Source organism: Primulina tabacum, chromosome 11 (genome assembly GCF_025594145.1).
Source record: "Primulina tabacum isolate GXHZ01 chromosome 11, ASM2559414v2, whole genome shotgun sequence".
NCBI classification, from domain to species: Eukaryota; Viridiplantae; Streptophyta; class Magnoliopsida; order Lamiales; family Gesneriaceae; genus Primulina; species Primulina tabacum.
In genome coordinates, this window is record NC_134560.1 from 35,858,221 (window position 1) to 35,885,504 (window position 27,284).

The 27,284-nt window shown below is 34.1% G+C and overlaps 3 protein-coding genes across 3 annotated transcripts; all 3 read right to left on the reverse strand.

Annotated features, from left to right (window-relative positions):
• Positions 1–282: 282 nt before the first annotated feature.
• LOC142519497 (uncharacterized) lies at positions 283–4,158 on the reverse strand. The gene is made up of 7 exons (XM_075622530.1): positions 3,388–4,158; positions 3,170–3,295; positions 2,352–2,453; positions 1,872–2,265; positions 1,636–1,765; positions 1,218–1,512; positions 283–740 (listed from the first exon to the last, which is right to left on the reverse strand). Exons 1-7 carry the CDS (start codon positions 4,015–4,017, stop codon positions 465–467), a joined length of 1,953 nt encoding a protein of 650 aa, XP_075478645.1. The 5' UTR covers positions 4,018–4,158; the 3' UTR covers positions 283–464.
• A 4,344-nt stretch (positions 4,159–8,502) lies between these two features.
• Positions 8,503–12,643, reverse strand: LOC142517703 (ATP-dependent DNA helicase Q-like 1). Its single transcript, XM_075620087.1, has 10 exons — positions 12,440–12,643; positions 11,937–12,328; positions 11,351–11,611; positions 10,753–10,916; positions 10,227–10,323; positions 10,069–10,112; positions 9,783–9,897; positions 9,353–9,706; positions 8,926–9,150; positions 8,503–8,809 (listed from the first exon to the last, which is right to left on the reverse strand). The coding sequence occupies exons 1-10, from the start codon at positions 12,552–12,554 to the stop codon at positions 8,684–8,686; spliced, it is 1,893 nt and encodes a 630-aa protein (XP_075476202.1). The 5' UTR covers positions 12,555–12,643; the 3' UTR covers positions 8,503–8,683.
• Positions 12,644–21,585: 8,942 nt separating this feature from the next.
• Positions 21,586–25,373, reverse strand: LOC142517702 (GTP-binding protein OBGC, chloroplastic). The gene is made up of 6 exons (XM_075620086.1): positions 24,221–25,373; positions 23,547–23,820; positions 23,132–23,420; positions 22,391–22,550; positions 22,100–22,208; positions 21,586–22,006 (listed from the first exon to the last, which is right to left on the reverse strand). The coding sequence occupies exons 1-6, from the start codon at positions 25,267–25,269 to the stop codon at positions 21,926–21,928; spliced, it is 1,962 nt and encodes a 653-aa protein (XP_075476201.1). The 5' UTR covers positions 25,270–25,373; the 3' UTR covers positions 21,586–21,925.
• Positions 25,374–27,284: the final 1,911 nt, after the last annotated feature.

Below are 27,284 nucleotides of genomic sequence, written 5' to 3' on the forward strand. Positions count from 1 at the left end.
CATGAAAAAGTATTATTTTTTATGCCAAGAGTATTAATTTTTATTGTGAATATCGGTAGGGTTGACCCGTCTCACAGATAAAGATTCGTGAAACCGTCTCACAAGAGACCTACTAATGTCCTTTTATTAAAAAATAATAATAATAAAAGGAAAATTCAAACTCAGTAAGCAGTGGCATACATATGAAATCTATAGTTTTTTTTTACTTTAAATGAGAAATCAGTTGGGATATATAAATCTACAGTTTAACAATTCTCCGTCTTGTACATCAAGATTGATCTGCTATTCGCCAACTTCTTGGGTTCGGGAAATATCTTTGGATATAATATATACATCAAAGTAGCAAAGATTTATTTTTTGGATCGTCGCGATGGATACGGCGTCAACAACACAATTTGTCGCATTTTTTTTACAATTTTGCACTAGGACTATATGTATAGTACAAAATTTTATCTAGCGATGGATCAAAGAGTCATAACTGGCTCCACTTTTCTGTAATCCCATCGAATCTTACAGCCCCTTGCTTCTAAAGTTTCCACCAACTGTGGAGAAAGCAATGGTCCAAGATGGGCAAGCAACTTCAATTTCTTTAGCCGAAAACAGCAGACTCGAAGCGCGATCTCCAGCCCGTTTACTGATACATTCGGCAGGTTAACTAACTTGGCATCCTGAAGACGCATCAAGTTCCCCAGTAGAACGCATAGCCCCGTGTCTGAGATATCGCAGCCGCTCAGATTGATCTGCTCCACCACATGCAATTCACATTTTAAAGATTGAAAACTTTTGTAATAAAGAATCAGGAATATACTTGTTTGTGGGAAAGTAATAAAAGGGAGGAAGTGTGAGTTGATCATGTGGTCGAGGGTCTGTAGGACTGCATGTTCGACGTCATGTCAGCAATTCGGAAAAAAATAGTACTAAATGTATAAAAAAAAACCGATTTAGACTAATTAAAGAACCTGGACAAACCCTATCGAGGCCGATTTAAAGGATTTTCTATGGAAAACTTTTGCAAGTGTTTTGTCAGAAACAAAACAAAATTTGAGCTGATTAATGTACTTTCTAGTCGAATACTTGAACTCAAACACAGCTTCAACTTTCTGGGTTGATTGATTCCGACACCTTCTGATCTCAAGAAATACAACTTGTGTGCAAATCACAAGATTCTTCATGGCATGATGCATCATGCAATTCATGAAAAAGAAATAGGAGAGTACCTGTTGCAAATTCTTGGCATAGAAAGCCAGGGCCCAAAACCCCAAGTCATCTATATTTTCACAATGTTTTAGATCCAATTCTGCAAGCCTCAAGCATCCAGCAGCAAGTTTTGTCAAACCGGAACCCGTGACTTTCGGCAGGCCTCGCATCTCCACATCCCAAAGTTCTTGTAAGAAACCTAAACACCCTATCCCACGATCAGTAACCAAATGGCAATATGATAAGATCAGCCTTCTCAAATTCTTGCAGCCACTTGATAAGGAAACCAATCCCTCGTCGCCAATTCCCACGCACCTGCGCGCACACATATATTCTTAAGCTACTTGGATACATAAAGAACTCAAAATTTATGTCTATCTAGCGATTCTAAAATTCAAATTTGACTACATAAATTATGATCCATCATAAAATATTGACCTATAAAGATCGAGTTCTTGAAGCTTTTTACAATTCGTGGCGATATACTGCAACCCTTTGTCTGAAATGTCGATACATAGTCCAAGTTTCAGGGACGAAAGCTTCGAACATTTTGATAGATATTTTAATCCTGCCAAAAAAATATCCAATCCGCTATTAAGCAAATTAAACACAAAATTCAACACTTCAAATTAGAAATCAAGAATGAAAATTCAGGAATTTCTATAAAATTTTACCCGTGTCGTTGATTCCCGAACAATCTGTAAGATCAATCTCCTCTAGTAAAGCACACTTGGATCCAAGACATTCGAGGCTTGTCTCGCTAAGCAAGTTGCAGCACTCTAACTTCAAACATGTAAGATCCCGGCAGGAGCTCGCCACGGCTAATATTGCCAAGTCAGTGAGATCACTGCAGCACGTCAAATCGAGTACCTTCAAATCCACACAACGGGATACGAGCTGCATAATACCAGTATCAGCAACTCCTCTGCACTTTCCCAGCACAATTTCAAGCAAAGACCAGCAATTTTCGCCGAGTATTTTGAGCGCGAAATCAGAAACTTGAGCTCCACCAATATTTAACTTTTTCAGATTATTAAGGTCCTTTAACTGGTGAAGTACCGGAAAATCCTGGTGATTCAAACCCAAAGTTTATCTTTAGTACTAGTTCTATGAACTCACTTGCACAAACTAACGACAACTCAAGTTATGCTTACGAAAAAGCAGTAGCTAGCATGAAGTTGGGACAGCAGATGTGATTCGATGACCGATACCAACGCAGATGAGCTCAGTTTAGTGCACCTTGATACGTCCAGGACCTACAAACAGTATACGAATTAACGAACTCTGATTAACTCATCGTTACTCTATTCAACTTCATATGATCTTCACAACTTAGGTGCAACATATTTATAAGGTTCCTTTGTCATTGAACGAGTGAAAACTGCTAAAAAAAATTATACAACAGTTTTCTTCCGATTCGAAATATCATAATTCATAAGGTACATTGCAACTCCCATGCTAAATCAAGGCACATATATTCTTTTTAAATTCCATGTAACAAAAGTATGTCAATTATCTTCTTATATTTTGAATAAATAAATCATGTTCATAAAAATAGTTAAAAAATTAATAACTCAAAATTGCAAGGAACCAAAAATACAAGAAAGCCAAAAATTAACAATATTTCTGAATTTATCCTTTCAAAAAATATGTTAGGAAATAAGACAATAACTAATACAAAGTTGTGAATAAAGTAGAAAATGTTTTATGTTTAGATACAACAAAAAATATAAATAAAAGCCCAAAAATCACATTTTTTCCCCCAAAAAATGGTTTGGTCATATAGTAAAAAAGTCAACTTTTAGTCTTTTACGCACCTTTTTCAAAAGTGGAAAACATTTTTTTAGATAAAAATTGGTTTATTATGATGTAATAATTTTCTTCCAAATACACTTAAAAATTAAAATTTAAAACTTGGAAAAATTATTTTCCAAATTTAGGATAAATCTATCAAAAAAGAATATAAATTAACCTGGAGCGAAGGGCATCCTTTTCCAAGATAATGCAACCCCACATCGTCCACTAAACCACAGCCCCCAATCCGTAGCACCTCCAGCTTCTCCATTCTACTGATCCACCGTAATGATTCCCGTGTAACCTTAAAAATACCAAAAAAAAAAAAAACGGATTATTCAATTTTAAAAAAATAGAAAGAAACGAAATGTTTGATGAAATTTAACATTGTTTCACCTTTGAAAAAGAAATATCAAGATTTCTCAGTTCACCGCATTTCTTGGAGAGAAGTTCGACTCCCATATCAGTTATCTCGAAGCACCATTTGAGGCTGAGTTTTTCAAGTTTCGGACACCCGATTGCTACCTTAGCCAATCCAACATCACTCACGTTCAGACATTTGTCTAAGTTCAACTCCTTCAGCCCCGCCGCGCCGGAGAGAGCCGCCGCCTCGAGGTCTCCGAACCTACAACAATAAGATACATCTACGCTCTCCAGGTTCCGGCAACACCTCACCAGCATTTCGAGCCCTGGAAATCTTAACCCCGTGCACCGGCTCAGGTTCAGGCGAGATATTCCATAAGTCCAAGCAGATGAGATGGAGAGCGAACGGAGGACGAATGTATTGTCAACGCAGGGGCAGGCGGAGAGGTCCAGGGATGTGATTTTAGGAAACTTGGAGAAAAGGGATAGGAGGAACTCCGGCCTGAGAACTCGGAGGTGCGTGCGGCGGAGGGATTCGAGACGGCGGAAGCTCTTGCAGGCGGAGCGGAAGGATCTGAAGTCAGAATCCTCGTTTAAAAAGTTGAGAACTTTGAAGATGAGATCATCGGTAAGAAGGTTGAATAGTGAGGAGTCTGCATCCATGGATTGGACAGGTTGTCGTAGATTGCTTTAAGGTCGGCCGGCGGAGAGGAAGAGAACCGAGCAGCGGAAGGCGGCGGCGCTTTTGGACTTGGCCGAATACAATAACATATGCGAGCCTGGTCTGGTGTGGTCTGGGGAGGGACAGATATCAATTGACACAAGAGAGTACAAAAAAGTACAGACGCTGTCAAATACTTTAAATATCAAATTAGTACATCAATATGACCAAATAGAATAAACTAAACTAAATCAATAGAAAAATGACAACTTGTGACACAACAAATTGACTTCTAATTTATTTATGTTAGGAAGATAGAACCCGTATCAATTATTTTTCGATCAAATTATCGAGTTAACACTATATCATATAAATCACGTCAGTCAGATAAATAGCATTGAGTCAACTATATACGATAACTTCATTCGAGAAAATGAAATCCGGACTATTTGATCAACTACATGAATATTTAAAACACCCGGCAAAAACTACAAATTGACTTCTTTTTTTATGGTAGATATGGTTATTGTATGAATCAATTGTTTTCGCTCTCCTAAAAAAATTAAAGGCAAAAACTTGTGTGAGACGGTCTCACGGATCGTATTTTGTGAGACAGATCTCTTATTTGAGTCATCAATGAAAAAATATTACTTTTATGCTAACAGTATTACTTCTTATTGTGAATATCGGTAGGGTTGATCCTTCTCACATATAAAGATTCGTAAAACCGTCTCACAATATAATTGTTTTTCTAGTATTACATAATATAAAGATTAAGAAATATTTAAAATTTGTTATTTTAGAAACTGTGGGCCATGATGTGAAGCATACATCTCTTATCGTAACCAAATCAATACTGTGCACCCAAGAACCGGTGAAAAGTGATCTGTGCCGTCGGTAGGAGAACCTGATCACGGAAGAACGGCTCGATGCTAGGGAATCGGACGGCCACGTGGAACCGTGTGGAATCTGTGTGTGGTACGGGTGGGAGTACGAAAGTCTTTGAGAATAATTTTTTCCTGTCAGGTGGGACCCACACAAAAAGCCTTTGAAGGACCGTACCTATCTCTAACATCTTACGTTGGATATGGAAAACACAAAAAAAGTTGCCCACTCGAAAATATGCTTTTATATAATTTTGTACCCCAAAATATATATATATATATATTTATTTATTTATTTATTTAATTTCATATAAAAAAATTTAAATAAATATTACAAATATAGAAAAATTTATAAAAAAAAAAAGTGGGGTCTCACGCCGGCTTTTAGCATGAGGGGAGAAGGCAGGGTGGAGGATCATATTTTTTCTTTTCTTTTTTTGGTTCACTTTTTATATTATTTAAAAATAAAATTTGAAACTGTGTTAGTCTCACCACTAAATATATATATATATATATATATATATATATATTAGGTTACGATTTTGACAGTTGGTTTGGAGAAGAGTCAAAACAAACTGACCCGGATGAGTCACGATGAGGCAGAATAAAATAAAATAAATAAACATCAGTATATTATTTTCTAATAATTTATGAGTTTTGAAAGATTTATATTAGTTTATATATAATTGAATTGATTTTTAAAATAGCGAGCACTTGATTTTAAAAAAAATTATTGAATTTAAGAATAGGGTTTTTTAACATGAAAATATTGATAATTTTTATTAAGTTAGTTAACAAAATTTTATATTATATGATAAAATTTAATCCATTATATAATTTTGGAATTAAAATATATTTAAATTTTTAATTTGAATTATAAATTGTAATAATTATTTTTATTGGAATTTTTTCTAAAAAAATGATACATTAATCGTTTTAAATAATATGAATATTTCAAAATTAATAACCGACGAATATATATAAACCACGATTTAAATATAAATATTTCAAAATTAATCGACTATATATAAATAATTGTTTTTCAAAATTTCATTAATTATACTTAAATTATTGTAAATAATATAAATATTTTAAGAATAATAACCATACATAAATTATTTTAAATTATATAAATTATTCAAAACTCATCAACAATACATAAACAATTAAAAATAATATAATCATTTTTTTTATGATAGGTCAACCAGTGCTAACCAAAATTGACTCTAATATTAACAAAGACTTAGGGCATCCGCATCCGTCGTAATTAACCATGTTAATAACTCTCCATCTCATCAAAAATGATGGAGTCCACGAGCCACATATTCATTACATTAACAATTCCTCATTATTAACACACACACACATTCATTTAATTTCAACTTTCATTATTTATGGGTCCCACTGTCCACTTACTCATTTTTTTTTATTTTTAATATTTCAATATCTTTCTAATATTTTTAAAATTTTACAACAAATATTACTAAAAATAAATAGTATTATTATTTTAAAAATAACTTAATTCCAATATTCATTAAAATATTATTAAAAAATGAAAAAAAAGTTGGACTCTTTTATTTAAAATATTATTCAACACAATCTCTTTAAAAAAAACACAAAATACAAAGAAAACGAATTACGATAATCGAATATAGCCGTTGGTGCATAATTTTGCAGTTTGAAAATAGCCGTTGGTGATAATTAGCGACGGGTGTTAAAAAACCGTCGCAAATAGCGACCTTTTTTTTAAAAAAACAGACGCTTTTCACTTTGCGACGGTTTACCAAAAACCATCGCAAGGTTGCGATGGTTTACGAACAATCGTCGCAAAGAAATTCATCGGATTTGCGACGGTTTTTGGTAAACCGTCGCAAAGTGAAAAGCGTCTGTTTTTTTAAAAAAAAGGTCGCTATTTGCGACGGTTTTTTAAAAACCGCCGCACATTGCGACGGTTTTTAAAAAACCGCCGCTAATTATCACCAACGGCTATTTTCAAACGGCAAAATTATGCACCAACGGCTTTATTCGATTATCGTAATTCGTTTTCTTTGTATTTTGTGTTTTTTTTTAAAGAGATTGTGGTGAATAATATTTTAAATAAAAGAAGTTCAACTTTTTTTTCATTTCTTAATAATATTTTAATGAATATTGAAATTAAGTTATTTTTAAAATAATAATACTATTTATTTTTAGTAATATTTGTTGTAAAATTTTAAAAATATTAGAAAGATATTGAAATATTAAAAATAAAAAAAAATGAGTAAGTGGACAGTGGGACCCATAAATAATGAAAGTTGAAATTAAATGAATGTGGGTGTGTGTTAATAATGGGGAAGTGTTAATGTAATGAATATGTGGCTTGTGGACCCCATCATTTTTGATGAGATGAAAGTTATTAACATGGTTAATTACGACGGATGCGGATGCCCTAATTGGTATAAACATTGTATACATTGATATCTTTATAATTAGAATAGATCTCTAGTGAGACGGTCTCACGAATTTTTATCTGTGAGACGCGTCAATCCTATCGATATTCACAATAAAAAGTAATACTCTTAGAATAAAAAGTAATATTTTTTTATGATGACCCAAATAAGATATCTGTCTCACAAAATACGACCCGTGAAACCGTCTCACACGAGTTTTTGCCTTATAATTAATCAAATTTTAAGTAAATAATAATATAACCAGTTTTTAAAAAATATATTAGATGATAGTAAGTTTAATTAAATTCAAATAAATTATAGATGTCACTTGACCTAGAGATAATATAGGAGTATTTCACTGTGAGGTTTTGTAATAATAGTGTCTCGTTGTACAAGTAGCGAGTTTGTATAAATCTTTGTTTTTTAAAAATTATTTTAATAATTTGTTTGATTTATATTATAAAATATGAGTATATTTGTAAAATTTTACTTTGGTGAGAGTATAATAATAATTATTATTTTATTTTTGTATAAATAAATTCGAATAAATCATAAATGTTGCTTTTTAGGCCCGAAACTTTCTAGCATGGACTAGTAATTTTCCCGAAAGTTAATAATTTATTTGCTAGTTGATCATCAATAAGACAATTGGATCATTTAAAAATCATTTCTGTCCAATTTTACCGCAAGGAATCAATCCTTTTCATAAACGCCATTTTCAAATTCAGGAAATGCTAATTAATACAAACATTAAATTGACCAAGCAAACTGAGTTGAATAGCTTACACCAAATTAATTTGACTATTCTTTAAATCGTACAGAAGTGACGTTTGACTCACTAAATTGCAAACATTCTTGAACTAGGAAATGCGTATTTTTAGAGTAGATAGAATTTTTATAATGGGATTATACAAAACCAAATAGAATAAATTAAAAAAAATTGGTTGGAATTGTATTGTTAAGAGAATTGAAGTACTACAAAAAAACGAGGGGATGAAATTCAGATGACAATAAAACTGAGAAAATCAACAGAAGTGACAATTAAAAAAAATCGATGTTAGATTACATCGATTCACAAATTCATAGATGTTTTCCCAGTTTTCGGCTAAAATTGGGGACCAAAATTATTATTTTTTCCATATGTCGTTTTGATTATGTGATCTTACCAATCTGCTTTGATATTTTTTTTAATTGTGAAATATTTACAACATTCTTTAAATCGTAGAATTATGTTTCAAGGTAGAATATTTAATTTAAATAATTAATCTGTCCCATTTGTTCCGGGATAAGAAGCATGTGTTGCCCCAAGAATTTTCATCAGATGAAAGCATGGTCAAAGATGTGCTTACTGTTTCCTATGTTACACTCCTTCCTGAAGATAATTTGAGGCAATTGTCGCATGGACTGGAGCCAGTTCTGCAGGAATCGCGATCAAATGATTCTCCGAAGTGTTCGAGTAAAGCTTGTCTCCGGCATTCATCCTGAAAAAGTTTTAAACTTTGGTATTCAAGCAGCCTTCAATGTCTTGAATATAGAAGATCCTGTGCATAACATTAACAGTTTATGCAATAATGTTCGTAATAGATTATAGCTAGACCTTAAGTTCGGAGTACTGCTGCATTTTGCGAGCTTGATCCATTGCCACCTTAAAGCTTCCACTTTTACCCCGTTGCCCACTTCGGAGCATACATACAACACGACTGAAATCCTTCTTCTGGTATAATAGAACACATGTGGCAGGTAGACTATCTCGTCCGGCCCTTCCAGATTCCTGGTAGTAGCTCTCTATCGATTTGGACATGGTGTTGTGAATGACAAAACGCTGAGATATGGTTAGCTTATGGTAAACATGTGTGATCTTTTAACTAGTTATAATTATAATTAAGAAAGGTCATAGTAGATAACCGTTGTATGAACGAGGAAAAACTGCATATTGACCTTTTTGGCAATCGAATAAAACGATGGAACTTTCTGAAGATTGTAAAGCATGAGTGAAAAGAGATTTCGAGATTAACAAAACTCACAACATCAGGTTTGTCGATTCCCATGCCGAAAGCTATAGTAGCACATACAACATGGGCTTCCCCACTATGCCATTTCTTCTGAACTGTAACCCTCTGACGAGCGGCCAAACCGGCATGGTAATACACTGCTTTAATCTTGAACTTCTCATTCAGAAACTTTGAAACCTCCACACATTCATTTTTTGAAAGGCAGTACACTATTCCACATAAATTCTTGAAATGATCCATCAGTAATTTCCCAAGCTGCTTGAGGGGTTCTTTAGATTTTCCTACCATTTCATACTTTAAGTTGGGCCTATCAAAACTTGTCTCAAGTACAATTGCATGGGGGATTTTCAATGAATATAATATATCCTGCCGATAAAATGTCAGATAAGCATTTAAGAAAAATTACGATATCTCTACAAACACCAAAAAGCAGCAGCCTAACCTTCCGAACTCTCTGGGTTGCAGTGGCAGTTAAAGCCATTAGAGGAACACGAGGAAAGTTCAGTTTAAGACATCCTAATACTCTATAATCCGGGCGGAAATCATGGCCCCACTGGCTAAGAAACATTACAAACAACCAAGTGGGTAGTCAATTCCATCACCAAACTAAACTTGAGGAACAAAACCTTGTTCTTAAAACTAGAATAAATTGACGAAATTTGGAACATAGAATCGCAGTTCATAGAAAATGTACCTTATCTACAAAAAAAATTCAGTGACAGACATACCTTAGACAGTGAGCTTCATCAACAACAAATCCAGCTAATTGTCCCTATAATTAGGAGTAATAATCTTCCCATATTCAGTATAATTAAGAAAGCATCGCGACTTTCAATTATTAAGCATCACAAATGGATTAATTGTTCCACAGCCTAATGAAATTAACCTTCCTGTGCAGACTATGTAGGATCTCTTGAAATGTTACATTTCCAGCAACCCTTTCAGGAGTCACATAGAGGAGTTTGCATGACGGTATATCCTTCCTACAAACATTCGAACAAAACTTGAACTTTAAGATCGAGAAACTTGACTGGAGCAATCAATAATGATCACACAATGACTTGTTGCATTTTGCACTATATTATTTTCTAAGAACTTATAATAAAGCAATAACCGAGTCCACGGCATCTAAGACTATATCCAAATGCCTCATCTCACATCAGAACTCTGTTATCATAGCAATTTTCTTTCTACTTCTTTCAGAATAAAAGTTGGAATAATTTTACTGTTCAATAAAAATAACTTTCTACGATTCATGTTTAAGGGCTCACAGAAGAAATCAGAAGTATTCACTGCATTTATTTGTTTTGTGAAACTTAACAAGAAAATTATTAGAAGGAAGCTGGAATGGGTTAGTGGGGGAGGTTTTAAAAGGATTGATTTCACTTAACGTGCGAAAATACTAAACTCACCTCAACTCTTGAAGTATGGCTGCTGCTTGTGATGGACTTTGCTGAGAATTTAAGAAGGTTGCAGGTATTCCAAATTTAAGATTCAGTGTAACAATCTGATCTTGAATGAGCGAAAGGAGTGGAGATATAACAATCATAACACCTGGCTGGAGAATGGATGGAAGCTGCAGGATAAATATATCACAAACAGCTTAAAAGGTTAGGAGTTATTACATGTGTTCCTGTGTTTATGCCACAGCGCATGTATGTCAGGAAGCAAGAGTTAGCATCCATGCATGCAAATTAGGTGTGGAAAATAAAAATTAAAATATTTAAAAATATATTGCTATATCTCAAGTTAAGCAGAGAACATATGATAATTCATATTCCAAAAAAAAAAAAAAAAAGACAATCAATCCCACCTGAGCTTCTTAGATAATTTCATAAAGATTCTACCAAAGTTGCCTTCAGGCATACTGATCTCAACTGGCTCATAAATTAGTTAAACCTCAAAATACTTCAGTATAAGATACAAAGGAGCGATGAAATGGATTCACTGGCCACAGAGATATATAAATAGAAAACTAGAAGATCCAAGCTTCAAATGAAGTAGCCTAACCTGGTAACAAAGGCTTTTACCACCACCGGTAGGCATAAGAAGAAAGCAATCACGATGAGCAAGAAATGCTTTACAAGTCTGATGTTGTAATGGTCGAAAGGTCCTGTTGCCAAACACAACAATATTTGCCAATTCAAAGTCATCCAGTCGCTGAAGCTCTTCGAATGAGAGAGCGCCGTTCGTATTTTTGGATGAGTTAAAGTGTCTTAATTCATTGCAAACTGATGAAACTGGACTTTGAGTGAAATGACTTTTGTAATCCTATGCCAATAAATTTCATTTATCAAAAAGCAGTGAAAGATTTAGGGCATGGGCATTTGTTTAATTTCCAGTTTTGGGCAGAGGAAGGTGAATTGCAGAATTAGAAAGCACATTAACATTATCAGTGGGCATCCCTAGTTACAGTTCAGCTATTTTACCATTAACCATAACCAGGATTAAATAATACAATAAGTGTCTTCATATGATTCTGTTCAATTTAGGTAAGCTACAAAATAAGCACGAATATTTAGCTGCCCAAAACAGATAGGTCAACAAAACTGCACTTTAAAGTTGTAAGGAAAACAAGTCCTCAAATAAATATTACCAAAGAGCCTGAAGAAGGTTCATTCAAACTTGGAGAAGGGCCACATCCATTGTCATCTATAGAAATTTTAATGGATGGTTTCCCCCGCTTTTTTCTGGGAATAGATATGTCTACTTGTTCGCTGTCACTCGAAGAATCCAACTGCACGATTGTTCGGTTATTATAGGTTTCAGGAGAATCTTCTGTGACATGAATCCGAGTTCCTTCTTGAATAATTGCATTATCAACCTGAAGAAGGTCCTTGTCCAGAATCTCAGCCAAAGCACCGCAAGCTTCTGATTCCATGGCTTGTACATCATCCCAATCCTCACTGTCTTGCATACATTCAGCCAGTGCAGCCAGAAAGTCATCACCACAGTGCTCCACATTGACGAAGTCTTGACCATCATCGCCTTAACAAGAGTAATAGGAAACAAACCATGAATGCAGGAAAGTAAGGCTCTTTCAATTCATAAGCATAAAATTTGAAGGGATTCCATTCACTCCGACGAGGGATTACTGACCATATAGATGGACAAGGCGATCCAAGCACTGTTTGGCAGATTCTTCTTCGAATCCAAATTCCAGAGCTAAGCTAATCAATCTCGTCTTTTCCAACTCCAAATCCCGATCGCCCATTCTCTCCTCTCTCTTTCGAGGCTCCGCTGCTGTAGAAATAAATCTCCCGCGCTTTCAATTGAGAATTGTTTGCCCGCGAAGAAATGGCTCTCTTCACATGACCCTGAGGCCGCCTTGGGCTTCACAATGGACATAAGCCCATTAATAACACAAACTTCACAATGGACATAAGCCCATTAATTAACCCAATTATAAACAACACAAAAAAGAAAAAATATCAAATTTCTCATACGGATCTCCGAACTTACCATGTCCATGAGTATTATTATTTTTATGAATATAAATTAGATCAACCCGTTTCACATATATAAATCTGCAAGACTGGCTCACAAAATACATACTCTTATAATATACACATGTTTCAAATTTGATACTCGATTATAACAAACACACGTCACCGCTCAAAAAAAAATATTCCATGTGTTTTCCTTAAAATTATATACGTTTTTAAATTCAATGTTGAAATAAAGGCAAAAACTTGTATGAGACGGTCTCACGGGTCGTATTTTGTAAGACGGATCTCTATTTCGGTCATCCATGAAAAAATATTACTTTTTATGCAAGAGTATTATTTTTTATTGTGAATATCGGTAAGTTTGACCCATCTCACAGATAAGATTCGTGAGACCGTCTCACAAGAGACCTACTCTGAAATAAATTGTAAGACGTAATAAGGTACTAACATCCTTTATTATTAAATTCATGGCTAAAATAGAGGCCTTGACTCCTCACTCATGAGGTAATCTTGAACTTTATAGCAATTTCGCCTTAATCTTTAGCGGATTATAAAGCTTTTTTTAGATCCTGGATCAATTGATCGAGTTTTTTTTTTTGCCATCAATGTCCATTTAATTATTCGACTAGTATCAATATACAAAACAATTTAAAACTGACTGTTGACTTATTATCTCTTTCTCATATGAATTATCTCAATTCATATATTTCTCTTATGATTAATAATACGTTATCAACACGATGCTGTAATAAATTGAGAATAAAAATAAATTTCATTCAGTTGATATTTATGAAGAAGCACAACATATTGTCAATAATCAAATTTATGAGATATTTGTTGGTGTTATAGAAGTAGCATAATTATAAATTATTGATACATTGGTGCCTATAAAAGTATCGTGATTTTTTATGTTGGTGGCTCTAAAGTAGAACAATATGATTTTATATTGAGAGAAATTAATGATTATGACATAATATATTGAGAATCTAAACAGATTTATGATTATTAAGATATGCTATGAGAGATAATAAGATCTATAAATATCGATGAAAGATATGTGAAAGTATACCAATAATTATAAAGAATATTGATCAAAAGATGCAAGATTTATTTATATTCATGAAGAATATTAATATATAAGATCTAACAATATTTTTGAAGAATATTGTTTTAATGCGTTGTTGGTTAAATGAGTTACGGATGATCTTATAAATAGAGAAATTCTAATGAGTTTATTAAAGAATATTGATATAAGATATGAAATTATCAATATTCCTAAAGAAATTAAAGTGATTAAAGATATAAGTTCTATAAATAATATTTTGATATATTCAAATCATATTTTTGTTGTTAATGCTACAAAAGAAAAATGATCTATGAATTAAAATTATTTTTATGAATAGTGACATGACGTTAAATGATGATCTGCAAAGGCTCTCGAATAAAATTTATGAATGCGCGACAGTGACACTGACGAAAAAATATATATCCTAAACCCAAAGAAATGATATCATTGTCTATATTGGCAATGACGATGATTGTAACATATGCACGATGATGAGAATGAGTTGATTTATGACTAATTTTAATTCATTTTATTTAATTTTTATTGAACTAATTTCTTTTGGTTAATTAAGTTTGCATTTTAGCTTCAAATAAATTTTAGAAAAATTATAGTACGAGTTTTGTTTTGATTCACATATATTATTTAGACAACGACAAAAATTTGTGTAAGACGGTCTCACGGGTCGTATTTTGTGAGACAGATCTTTTATTTGAGTCATCAATGAAAAAGTATTACTTTTTATGCTAAGAATATTATTTTTTATTATGAATATCGGTAGGATTAACTCATCTCACAGATAAAGATTCGTGAGACCGTCTCACAAGAGACCTACTATTAGACAACATAAAATAATTTATACATTTGTGAATATATTCTAATGTCAATATATTGCATTAATTGATTATGCAATTTGGTGACAAATTCTTTTATTTGAGAATTTTTTAATTTTAGGGCATATTGAGTTATTAGATCTTTATTTCCAAAATTTTGATTATGGATTTTATAGTTCCCAATTTTGATTGTGGATATGAAATTTGATTTGTTTGATTAAAAGTAGAGGTTTATTTCAAGTGTTGTAACTTTTTTAATGAATTGATAAAATATTTTATTACATGTTGTTTTGCATGTTTTGAGATTGTAGGAACAAAAATTCAATGGGAAATAACATTTGTGATAGATTGAATGTTATTGTTGAAGATTCAAGACATACCTGATACATGTGAGAATTTTACGAGGTACATACAATTTCTCAATCTAAATTATTCCTAATTAATTCTTAAATACTTTAATTATAATATTTTATTGATTCAAAACATATTAAGGAGAGACAAATATTTAAAAAAAAGTCTAATTAATGTAATATATTATCTAAAGTGAATGTGACATTGTCAATGAACACAGTTGATACGCCATGGTTGATTAATTCTTTGAATAAGAAAAATATATTATCTCGGTTGAAGTGATATATGAATGATATGATTGTCACAAAATATTGAGATATGCGTCTTAATCAATTATTGCGTTAATGTACATCTATATCTCATATCACTATTTATATGATATCGTACTCGCAATACGTAAACGAATTTTATTGATGCCTAATCAAGAACGATATAAAGTTTGTGGAGGTCGTTGATGTTTACCCAAATTATATTTTCATCATACGTTGATATGAAACATTAAAGATATATAAAATCATTTGGTTAATTATGAATAAACGATGATGTGCTTGATATATAAAATAGTAATAAACATTGACGTATATGGATTTTTGAATTCAATGCCAGTATTGATATCATATGAATATGATATCACAAATCGGTAGTTCTAGGAGAGTTAAAGCGCTCCAACAGTATCATTGATACAAATAATTTCAAAGTTTAACATAATCAATTGTCTTGAACATCCAGATTATATAAATAGTTAATAAACTATTGATATTGTACAAAAATAATAACGAGAGAGCTAGAAGTTCATGGATTGATAAATTGAAGATTTTTTAATCAAAGATAAAGAAGACTATTATTATTTATGACTTATCAAATTTGATACCATTATCATAAGCTTAAATTGACAGAAAATCTCCATAATATATGAAATAATAGGTAATGATAAATGTGGGCCCACGAATCACAATTTGACATCTGCGAAAATACTTATTGAGAAAAAATTCCATAATATATAATCAATACAAACTTTATTGACATTGAAGACATGCATATCAATTTTATGTTCATAAATATATTGGTTTGGTTTATTTATTTGCCTTCAATCAACTATTAAGACTATTTATTTCGAAAATAAATGTGTCATATTTTAGGGATATCTAAAACATATATTGTAAATATCATGTCAACTGATTATGAGTTAAAATTTATTGATTGTACGAGAAATGGACTACAATAATTCTCTTGAAGAGTTTGTAAATATGTTTATGATCAAGTATTTTGAATTAGAAACAATGAGATTTTTATGACATAATTTCTCATTTGTTAACCTTTTAAGCAATGTTCCTAACACCATGGGAGGAAAATAGAAACTAAAAGAATATATTTGAGATCGATCTTCATGTAATATAAAGTAAACATGAAGTTCAAAGTTTAATTCTCAAGTACATTATTTGATCATGTGTATAAGTTTGCTTATACTATTTAGCTTCATTTGTTTTCAAGTTGAATAATTTATACAATTAGTCTGAAGCAACGATAACCCATTTAAAATAAATGAGTAAATATCTCAATGTCAATAATAACGGAGGCTGGTTTTTCTGGGGAAAAAAAAAAATCAATGTCACGCAGGACCATATCTAATTTTACCTTCCAGCTCAACCATTAGTTCAAGGATCCAATTTAGATGATGTTATTTGTGAATAATAACATGTATGTTAGATGAGATTTTAACAAACAATGTGTTACCTCATAAATTTTGGAATCAAAATGATATAATTATCGATGATTATTTTGCTTTTGATGTTTATTTTTCTATTATGCAAAATACTGAGTATGTACAATTTGTAGATATTATAAATAAAAATGATTGACAATTGACATGTGACATATGGATATAATTTAGCTCAAGGCGAAAATATTTCCAGTAGTCATGGATGAGTTGATTTGACAATGAGATGTATAAAAATTCCTCGAAGGATTTGAGGTGTCAAATGGAATTATATTCAACCTCCAAAACTATTTTTTCATTAGAACAATGTGTCATTATACGGATTGAGATTATCCTGGTACATATGATTAAGATCATCCTTGTACATATAATACATTTAGCTTAGTACTCTTGAAGAGTTTAATAAAATGATCAAGTATTTTGAAATATAAATTTGTGATGTTATACTTGAGAAATATAAAGTTATGTCTAGAGATATGGATTGAATATTTCTTAGAAGGATTATATATGTCATGAGTTATAGAACGCATAAAATGTACTAAAATATTTTTGTAACTATAAGTTACATTCATTGATTGTTGTTCGATCATTTTATGCTCAAAATATCTTTTTCGTAAATCCGAAGATGAAAAAAAGACATCTAGCCATCAATTTATGCATCATCATGTCTCACAAATTACATTAGTGGTGTATATCTTTTCTTCAACTCAAATACCACATTCAGTAAGGCAAATGCCCGGTTTTTTGCAATCTCAAACACTATTGATTTACATAAAGAGATTAACAACAATTGAAGATAATGCGACCGATCTTTTTACAAAGTTATAATCTACATTAACTTTTGGCAAATCAATTTATACGATCGGAATACGAAGAATCAATAATTTCAAGTGATGGTTGCAATAAGGGAATCTGTCAAAATTTTATTTTTTTCCCAGTCTATGATTTTTCTCGCGTAGTTTTTCAATGCAAGGTTTTTAATGAGACAATTATCAAGTAGCGAAATATGTTACTCTTTTTCCTTCACTAGAATTTGGTCTCAATGGGTTTTTCCTTATAATGTGTTAATGAGACTCATCTATCATCGGGAAAAAAATATCTATTGATTGCTATATTATTTTTCCCTTCGCTTAGATTTTTCCCACATAATTTTTCTTCCAAGATCTTAACGAGACGTCATTTGAGTCCTGATGAATTTACCAAGCATTCATCTTGCCAAATGTAGATTTTAGTAAATCGGTTGTTGTGCAAATAATCATCTAAAAGAGAGTGATAGTTATATTCTCGTTGTAGATGATTATTCATATTTGCTTCTATTTAATAAATATGACAAGATAATATTGTAGAAATTTGTATGCTATGATTTTCACGTGTAAATAAGATGATTGAGTTCAATGAAAATTACATGTAAAAGTTGACTCATTCTCTTTTTTCTTTTATGAATTGTCTCTATTCATCTTTCTTTCTCTTGTGAGAAATGATATGGTCATTTTGAACAATTTCACATCCGATTTCTTGAGCAGTTATATTACAAGTTAATTAGAAATCAATCATCTTCTTCCTCTTCCTGCAGAATGTTTTGTCTTGAGTCCCATAATGTGAGAAATGTAACGCCACAAATTCGACGACTATTCTCACTGTACCAAGACGAGTTTTTCCAGTGTACTTATGTTCTCAATCACACGCACCCTAGGAAATTTTTCAGAGGATCACTCATCCCATAATTGCCCCAAGTCAAGCACGCTTAACTATGAAGTTCTTATGTGATGAGCTACTAAAAAGAAGATGCACATTCTTGATATAAGTAGTAAATATCAAATCTTTAAACCCTCCTCAAATGCACAGTCTCATACCTGAACAGTTTCGGAATCCCTCTCCTTTTGGTGTAAGATCGGTTCATTCATATTCCATCCGCCTAGAAGCCTGCCAGAAGCCACTCATTGTCCGTGCAGCCTCATGGCACCGGCGATCACCCCCTGCCCGATACCACCAAGTGTGGCGCCCCAAACCTCGCCACGTAATCATACAACATGTAACGTCATATGCATTAAAATTTTCTTTTCAACGACATAATAATATAATGCATATAAGACAAAATAGTGCAATCATCACACTATCTACATCGGTGTAGCAGAAACAGTATAATAATTACACACATATAACTTAAACACAACGATGAATTATACTGTCTCTATCCACTATCAACTACATGACTTCTTTGACTAGACACACCTAGTCCTTCATCTCTATCATGTCTCGGCACTAGTCCTGTAACCTGTCCAACAGAAACAGCCCCAAAAAGTGAGCATACACGAGTCACATAATCGAAATACATAACAGTTATAGTACTTGTGTCCAACAGAAACACCTCTCAAAAGGTGAGCAGACTTGTAGCCTCTCCTCAAGGGTCACAAGTAGGGTCACGAAGAATCCATCATTCAAGCACTGCCACCTCCACTTTTTTAATGCCGAACGTGCTCATCAAACACTATTTAGACATGGATAAAGAATAATATAACAAGCCAAATGATGAGCATACAGCACTACTGCAAATTGGTTCTAGGTATAGACAGACGGCCCGCCCTTAAAGGACAGTTGTGTCACTCTTTTCCCTCAAATAAAATAGTAAGATCTTGAAGTGGTTAAACAATAATACGACATGGCAACTAAAAGAGGTGAAAGTGTCACGAGCAATATGACATCAAAATAGTTTTATTTCCATCATAAATAGGAGAGGGGAAACCATAGATGATTTCTGCCTATGTCGACTGTTCAAATTAAGGAAGCAATTGTTTGCTCAGCTGTAAATTCTCATCTTTATCGACAGCAAGGAACATATAGGCAAACATCAGTTAAAACGTTTCTATCTAAATTATAGCTTCAAGTAAAACAAACCACGCATCTGCCCCCAACACCATGACACCACTACATGTAAAAACTTGTAAGAAATTTACACAAAGTATCATGTAGAATCCAAATTTATTAATCCAAAGTCATAGTAAACCAGAGCATTAGCTAATAGTGTACAAGGATAACAATTGTTGGTATGGTATAAATGGAAAAACTCAAGTTGGACTAAGGTTCCTCTGGTTATGTGAGTATCATATGCGACACAATAAGTAAGTATCAATTTCTATGAGTTGCATTCTTATGAAATGAAGACTGCCAGTCAGAATCAAAAGCTATCTAATAACTCACATGATCAATCCATACACATTGTCAGAGAGAGGTAGAGCCCTCACCCTTTTATGTTCCATTTCCTTTAATCTTCCTGCAGGCTGCAACTGAACTTACCTCATCTCAATCCAAGATTGAAGACAGGTATAGAAATCTTGGAGATGAAAGAATTATTTACTTCAATCATTAGACAAAACAGTCGTCCTATAAGTCGAGTCACTTGTACTCGACCACCTTATCATACGCTTCCATGGAAAAAGAGCTTTCTGCAAAGCATCTGCACAGATTTTCTTTATTCCATCAGAACATGGTCATAAACAGCCGAATCACTGACCAGTGACCACCCATAAGAAATATAAAAATTGATTATCATGAATAATTATGAGTGGGATCTGTAGATTTAAGGATAAATTAGGTTCACACGATGGGAAAAAAACAAAACAAAACATCAGAGAGACACTCCAAAGCTACACCAGCAGGCTCTGGGGCTTGGACATGGATGAATGGAGAGGTAATAAAATGCACCTTGGTATGTTACAAATAGTTGTGCATTGATGTTTGCAACCTGCAGGTATGTGGTTATGCATATCAAAGACGTGATGGCCAAAATGTAATGTTACCATTATTCTACATGGTCAAGGACTCGAGAAGAATTGGCTCTTCCAATTACAGGAAAGACTAGTGAATCTACTTAGTGATCGAGTCTATCATTGAGGTCCAACAGGTGTATTAAATTCTATAGCCAATTCCTCAAGACCAGAAATCCGGTTATGCATGCAAGAGCGCAGAGTCTAAAAATTGTGTACGATAACAAATAGATAGGAAATTAAGTCTGTATAGCTAAGTTCGTGCCAAAACAAATCTGCATGCCCCTGAAGAATAGGTCGCAAGGGTGCGAGACAATCAGATTCAACGCCTACTTGCCCTAAAAAATTGTCAGTTTTCTTGTTGTATCTTGAGATGAGAAGTGAGGTGGCAACATGTACGATGACAGTGGGATTAGGATCTTTAAAAACAACCTGCAGTTCCCATTGTATCATGGTTCTATCATCCTTAACATAATTTCGTTTGCATCAGTGCATCCCTAAATTCGCTGCAAATTAAAAACAGGTACGTTACCCTTAGTTTCTCATACTGGAAGACACCAATGTACCTGAAGTTGAAACAGCATTTTAAGCAACTGTATGGTCACCAATACAATATTCTTTAAACAAGTAACCAGTAAAATAGTTCTCCCTAATGAACAGGACCTGACACAATTGTTAATCCAATTGAGCTACTTCCACTATCAGGAAAATTGAGGAACAAAATGATTCTGTTTCACTCCATCAGACTTAAAATTTTAACAACTCCAAAGCCATCTTTGCATATCAAAATCACAAACCAACATACAAAATGAATAATACATGCTAAACAAATAACACGGGCATTAGCAATCAATCCTGCATTAGATCACTCTTGGTAGATGGAGGAAACGCTCACAATGGCTTTTCACATATGCTGAAAAAAAATCAAATGTATTAACTAACTTCCAACTGATTTGGTGAAGTCTTATTTGAAATTACAATAATAACCTCATTATATCAATTATAAGCACGCAACGTTTGCACAAATGCACTAATAATCATACAAATAACATACGTATTTAAAACAATTAAACACAATTTATTTCATAAATTATGTAACCAAATGAATAAATAACTCAAAGGTACAATTACATGTACATCCTTGATGTATAACTAAATTACACAAGTAACATCAACTTTCTAATCACCTAACATCCAGAAACATATTGCTCCTTTCTAGCATTTATCATGGATTATACAAATTGTATCAGGAAACATTGCTATAGACCTAATTGTAGTCGTTCTACTACCAAGAATTCACATCTTATCACCAGCAGTTCGATAAATTTAACCCGCGTTGAACTGCCAAGAACTCATATCTCAGCACCAGCAGTTCAATGAATCCAGATCGAACGACGACACAAATATGTCATTCAACTTTCTCTGCAGCCCATCTGTTCCTTCTCGTGGGACCTGAAGCATCTGGAGCATCATGCCAAATCATTTCCATCTACGAGAAACAAAAAGACACCTCAATTAGAATCCAAAACTCTCGTGTTGAACGTATTCTTGTAACTACATCAATACTGAAAAAGGGATACACCTCTCCAACAACCACAGTATCGCCCTCTTTTACTCCGAGTTTCTCGAGTGACTTTGTTACCCCACATGCCTCAAGAACATGTTGAAATCTTCTTTCCGAATCTATATATCTGCTCCAACCGAAACATGAAAATCAGGGCACATAATTTGAGTTCGAAGTCTAATACTTGTTAAATGCAGCAGTGAAATTGTTTGAGAAGTTTGTGGCTTGGAACATGATATGTTATAAAGAAACTCAAACTGAACAATGCAATCTCATATGTTTCGAGAAATGGCGACTAAAACTTTATACCTCCAGTTGGTCATCTGGATAAACCGTTGCAAACCAACTCCATCCACATGCCATGTCTTAGTGTTGCTGTCTTGTGAGATTTCATACTCGTTTATAGGCGCAGCACGCTGCTTCTGCAACTTATTGGCCAACATATTCAGATTTGTCGGATCCATCTCACCTGGAGTAAGATAAAACAGAATTAGGAAAATCATTGTGTTACATGCAACTCATTTTCTATTATTTATTAAATTATCGTTAGTATTCATTTTAATATTGACACTAGTTTTAGTATTTAACACTTGTTTTTCCTACTTGTAGTTGTTGACCGTTCCAAGTGGCCATCAATTTGGGTGGTTATCTGTCATGCTCGTGTCTGCATGTTTTTCATTTTCTTAGGACGTGTAGAACCGATTGTGCACTTAGAAGTGATTTTCATTGTAATATATGTTAAAAAAACGGAAGATTAATGATCATAAAATTAATTTTCCACCAATTTGATTGCAACAAAAGCTATTTTTTTATCTCCTTGTGATCTTCTTCACAACAAAACCACTCCTTGTCTTGGCAAAGGCCGAGCGAGAGCTCGCCAAATTCAGGCACGTAACACATTATCCCTATATATGTGGAGAACTTGCATAATAAAAATTCATATGCTTTTTGGCGTAAAGGAACGATCAAATGAGAAAATGAAACTGAACATAAACACACACAAAATATACAGAAACAGAGAATACCCGAGGAAAATCAATAGGTACTTACCCTTCTCATTATTTTCTCTTCTTTTATCACAAACAAGTTTGTAAGAAGAATTTATTACTTCATTTGTGCCTTCTCTCGTAACCGCACTCATACAAAAAGGTTCAATTCCACGAGCTTGTAAAGTTTCTTGAAATGATTCCCATTTTTCATAAGCTTCCGGGAGATCCATTTTGTTATATGCTACTATAAAAGGCTTTTCAGCAAGTTCAGGATTAAACATTTCCAACTCAAGACGAACAGCATCAAACTCGTACTCGGGCTGCAGTGACGAGCCATCAACTATATGGACCTATACTCATTGTTTAATTAGTTTTCAGTCCCCACATTTTGCTTGAAAGAATCATAAGAAGACAGCTAACAAAATAACTCAGAAATTCTAAGGATACAAGAAAACTAAGACTGGAAAATAGTGTACCAGGACCAAGCATCTCTCCGTGTGCCGAAGAAACTCATGTCCTAATCCAAAACCACGATGTGCTCCTTCTAGTAAACCAGGTAAATCAGCAACTACCATCGTAGCATCATAATCAAATGAAACGACACCAAGATTTGGAAGCAAAGTGGTGAAGGGATAATTAGCAATTTCAGGCTTGGCAGCACTAATAACACTAAGAAATGTGCTTTTCCCAGCATTTGGAACACCAATAATCCCAACATCTGCAACCAACTTCAGCTCCAACTCGAACCACCTGGCCAGTCACACTATCACATTTTACATTTGAATAAAAGACTTACAAATACATCAATTATCAAACCAAGCAAGCTCAGTATCCAACTACTCTTTTACCTTTTTTCTGTACTCTTTTACCATGACAAAAAATATATCAAACAAATTAACTATAAAAATTATGGCAGCTACTTGCCCTCTGCTAGCCCAAGCATATCATGTGAAATTAAGTTTGGAGAGCAATAATTGCCAAACTAATTGTGTGGTGCTGCCTGTGGCAAAATAATTGAAAAGTGTAGCTTGACTAATAAATGGTTCAAAAGATTTTGCAATCATCTATAGCTTTTGCTGCAGCAACACACTTGGTCCTCCACTAAAAACTAGATATTACTAATACAATCACAGTAACACCAAATACAGACATTTCAGTCCCTTCTTCTCCATTCTCTGCAATCTTCGGCGCTTTATTCATTCCAGTTTTAAAAGATGCATTCCCCCTTCCACCTCTCCCTCCTGGCAACAACAACGCCCTCTGCCCAGGATGCAACAACTCAAAGAGCACTCTACCATTAGTTTCCCTCACGACAATCCCCGGAGGAACCTTAATCGACACATCCTCACCTTTTGCTCCAGTTTTCTGCTGCCCTTGCCCATGTCCTCCCCTTCCCGCTCGAAAATGTACACCATTTCTAAATGACAACAATGAATTCATCGTTTCATCGACCTCCACATACACATTTCCTCCCCTCCCACCATCCCCGCCAGAGGGCCCCCCTAACGGCACAAATTTCTCCCTCCTAAAAGCCATCACCCCGTTACCTCCATCACCAGATTTTACATATATTTTTGCCCTATCAAAACACCTCATCACTGCTGGCACTCCTTTCTCCTTCCCCTTGATTTCCTCTTCGTTTTCAAACCCCATTTCGTCATCTTCTTCTCCATCAAAATCATCTTTATCTTGATAAACGGAATCTGAAGTCACTTCATACAACTCAAACTTTCCATAATCGTATCCCACTTTCTTATTAATGCCCTCGTCCTCGTCCTCCTCCTCATCCTCATCCTCGGAATCAGAATTCATGTCATGGAAATCAGAATTCTCATGACCGAATCCAAAATTTTCCTCAATATTTCCATTTCTTAAGCCAATATCAGAATCTTCTCCAAAATCCCGACCCAATTCCCGGGTTTTGGTGGATGTAAATTTATATTCAGATAGCTTTATTACCTCGGCCAAAATCTGGGAAGGTGAATCATCTTTCGGAGGGAGGCGGGTAAAGGTGGTGGCTTCTCCACCGCCCACGCCAGTGGATTGAGACGGAGGAGGAGGGTAGTTGCGAAATTTGAGCTTCTTGGTTTTCTGGTTGTTAGTAGAGAAACGACGAGTGCTTGAATTGGGCTTAGAGCGAGATGAGCATAGGGGCTTGAAGTGTAGAGGTAAAGTAGAGAATAGATTGCAAAATGCCATCAAAGATAAGATTTTGACGCAGAAAGCAGGAGATTTTTGGAGGGAGATGAGGAGTGGATAATCGCTTTCAATTCTAATCAACAAAAACAACGTAAAAACAAATCAAGAAAAAGGGAAAAAAAATTAAATTGCCTCTTTTTCTTGATTTAATTAATATAAATCAATTTGTTATGATCCTATCAACTGCAAAGATTGAAAATTTATTAGGTAAACGAATTTGATTAAAAGTGTGATCATGAAAATTATGAGCGGACGATGTTGCCCGAGAGTTGCTATCATTCCCACAATTACATCGAGACTTCTTGGCTCCTTTCAAGACAAAATGAAGGCTAACATCTTCACCGGCAAAGGAAAGAGTGGGTTTTCCCACTACATTGATGGAAAAAAGATGCTTCGGTATCAGAATGTTCAGTGGAAATTGAAATAATCAAGAATCGACTTGGCCACCCTTTGGCAAATTAATAATTTATGCTTCAGTAAGGCATCCTAAAACGAGGATTAGTCATCCATTATCTGCTTGATCAATTGCGACTGGGTTATTCGATACTAGTCGTCGTTTGATAATTCTTGTTTTGACAATGGTTTCATTATTCTTGTATTCTGACAACTGTGACGAGTTATTGATTCATGGTTTAGCGCTGAATTCACGGGAGGTTGCCTTAACAAGAAATAAAAGACATCATTCTACCGGGGAACTCACCCAAGTCTTGCAAGATGTGGCTGCTGATCCTACATTTGCGGTTCCAGTTGTGGTCATGTATGTCGGCAGGAACATTTAGGCAGGAGCATTTAATGGGAACAGTATGTGCCAGCATAACTCGAAGAGAATTTGAACACGGCAGCTGACTTCTGAAATGGGAGATGAAGATTCACACTGGATAATGCATCTATAAATAGAGGCATCATTCGGCATTTCTAAGTATCCCATTCACAAGTTTCTTCTTGTGTTTTATTATTCCTCCTATTAGTTCTATAATATTTGTGAGGTGTTTGTTCTCCTGTATTAAGAGAGTGTGTGATCTCTTTGGAAATACAGTGAGTGAGTTGTACACCACAAAATATTATAGTGGAAATCTTTTCATCTTGCCCGTGGTTTTTACCCTAATAATTTTTAGGGGTTTTCCACGTAAATCTCGGTGTCCATTTTATTCTTTATTTTCGGATTTTATTATCTCAAATTCCGCACGTGGGACCAACAAGTGATATCAGAGCCTTGGTTTAAAATTTCTTAAAATTCTGAGTATGCTCTGTGGTTGCAGCCTAGACTGATCTTCCACATCAGAAAAAGATTTTTTGAGATTTTTTATTTAAGGTGGGATTATTTTTTCCGGTCTACTAAAATTGTTATAGACATAATGGCGGGAAGGTACGAGATAGCAAAGTTCAACGAAATCAATTTTATGCTGTGGAAAATAAAGATACAAGAAGTTTTAAGAAAGGAGAATTGCTTGGCGGCTATTGGAGATAGACCGGTGGAGATTGCGGATGATGGAAAGTGGAACGAGATGAATGATAATGATGTTGCCAATTTACACTTGGCTATAGCTGACGAAGTTTTGTCATGTATCTCTGAGATAAAAACAGCCAAAGTTATCTGAGATACTCTGACAAAGATGTACGAGGTCAAGTCGCTACACAACATGATTTTCCTAAAGAGAAGGCTTTATACTCTTCGGATGGCGGAATCTTCATCGATGACAGACCATATCAACACACTAAATACTCTATTTGCCCAACTCACTTCCATGGGGCATAAAATAGGGGAAAATGAACGTGCGGAGCTTCTACTTCAAAGTCTACCAGATTCATATGATCAACTTATCATCAACATAACCAACAAGTATTGTTGGTAACTTCGAAGCAGGCAGAGGCTTTGCCGATGATAAGAGGAAGATTTATGGACCGCGACTCCAGTGGGAGTCAAAGACGAGGTAGATTAAAGTCGAGAAGTAAGAAGAAAAATATTTACTGCTTTAAATGTGGCGGTAAAGGGCACTTCAAGAAAGAGTGTACGA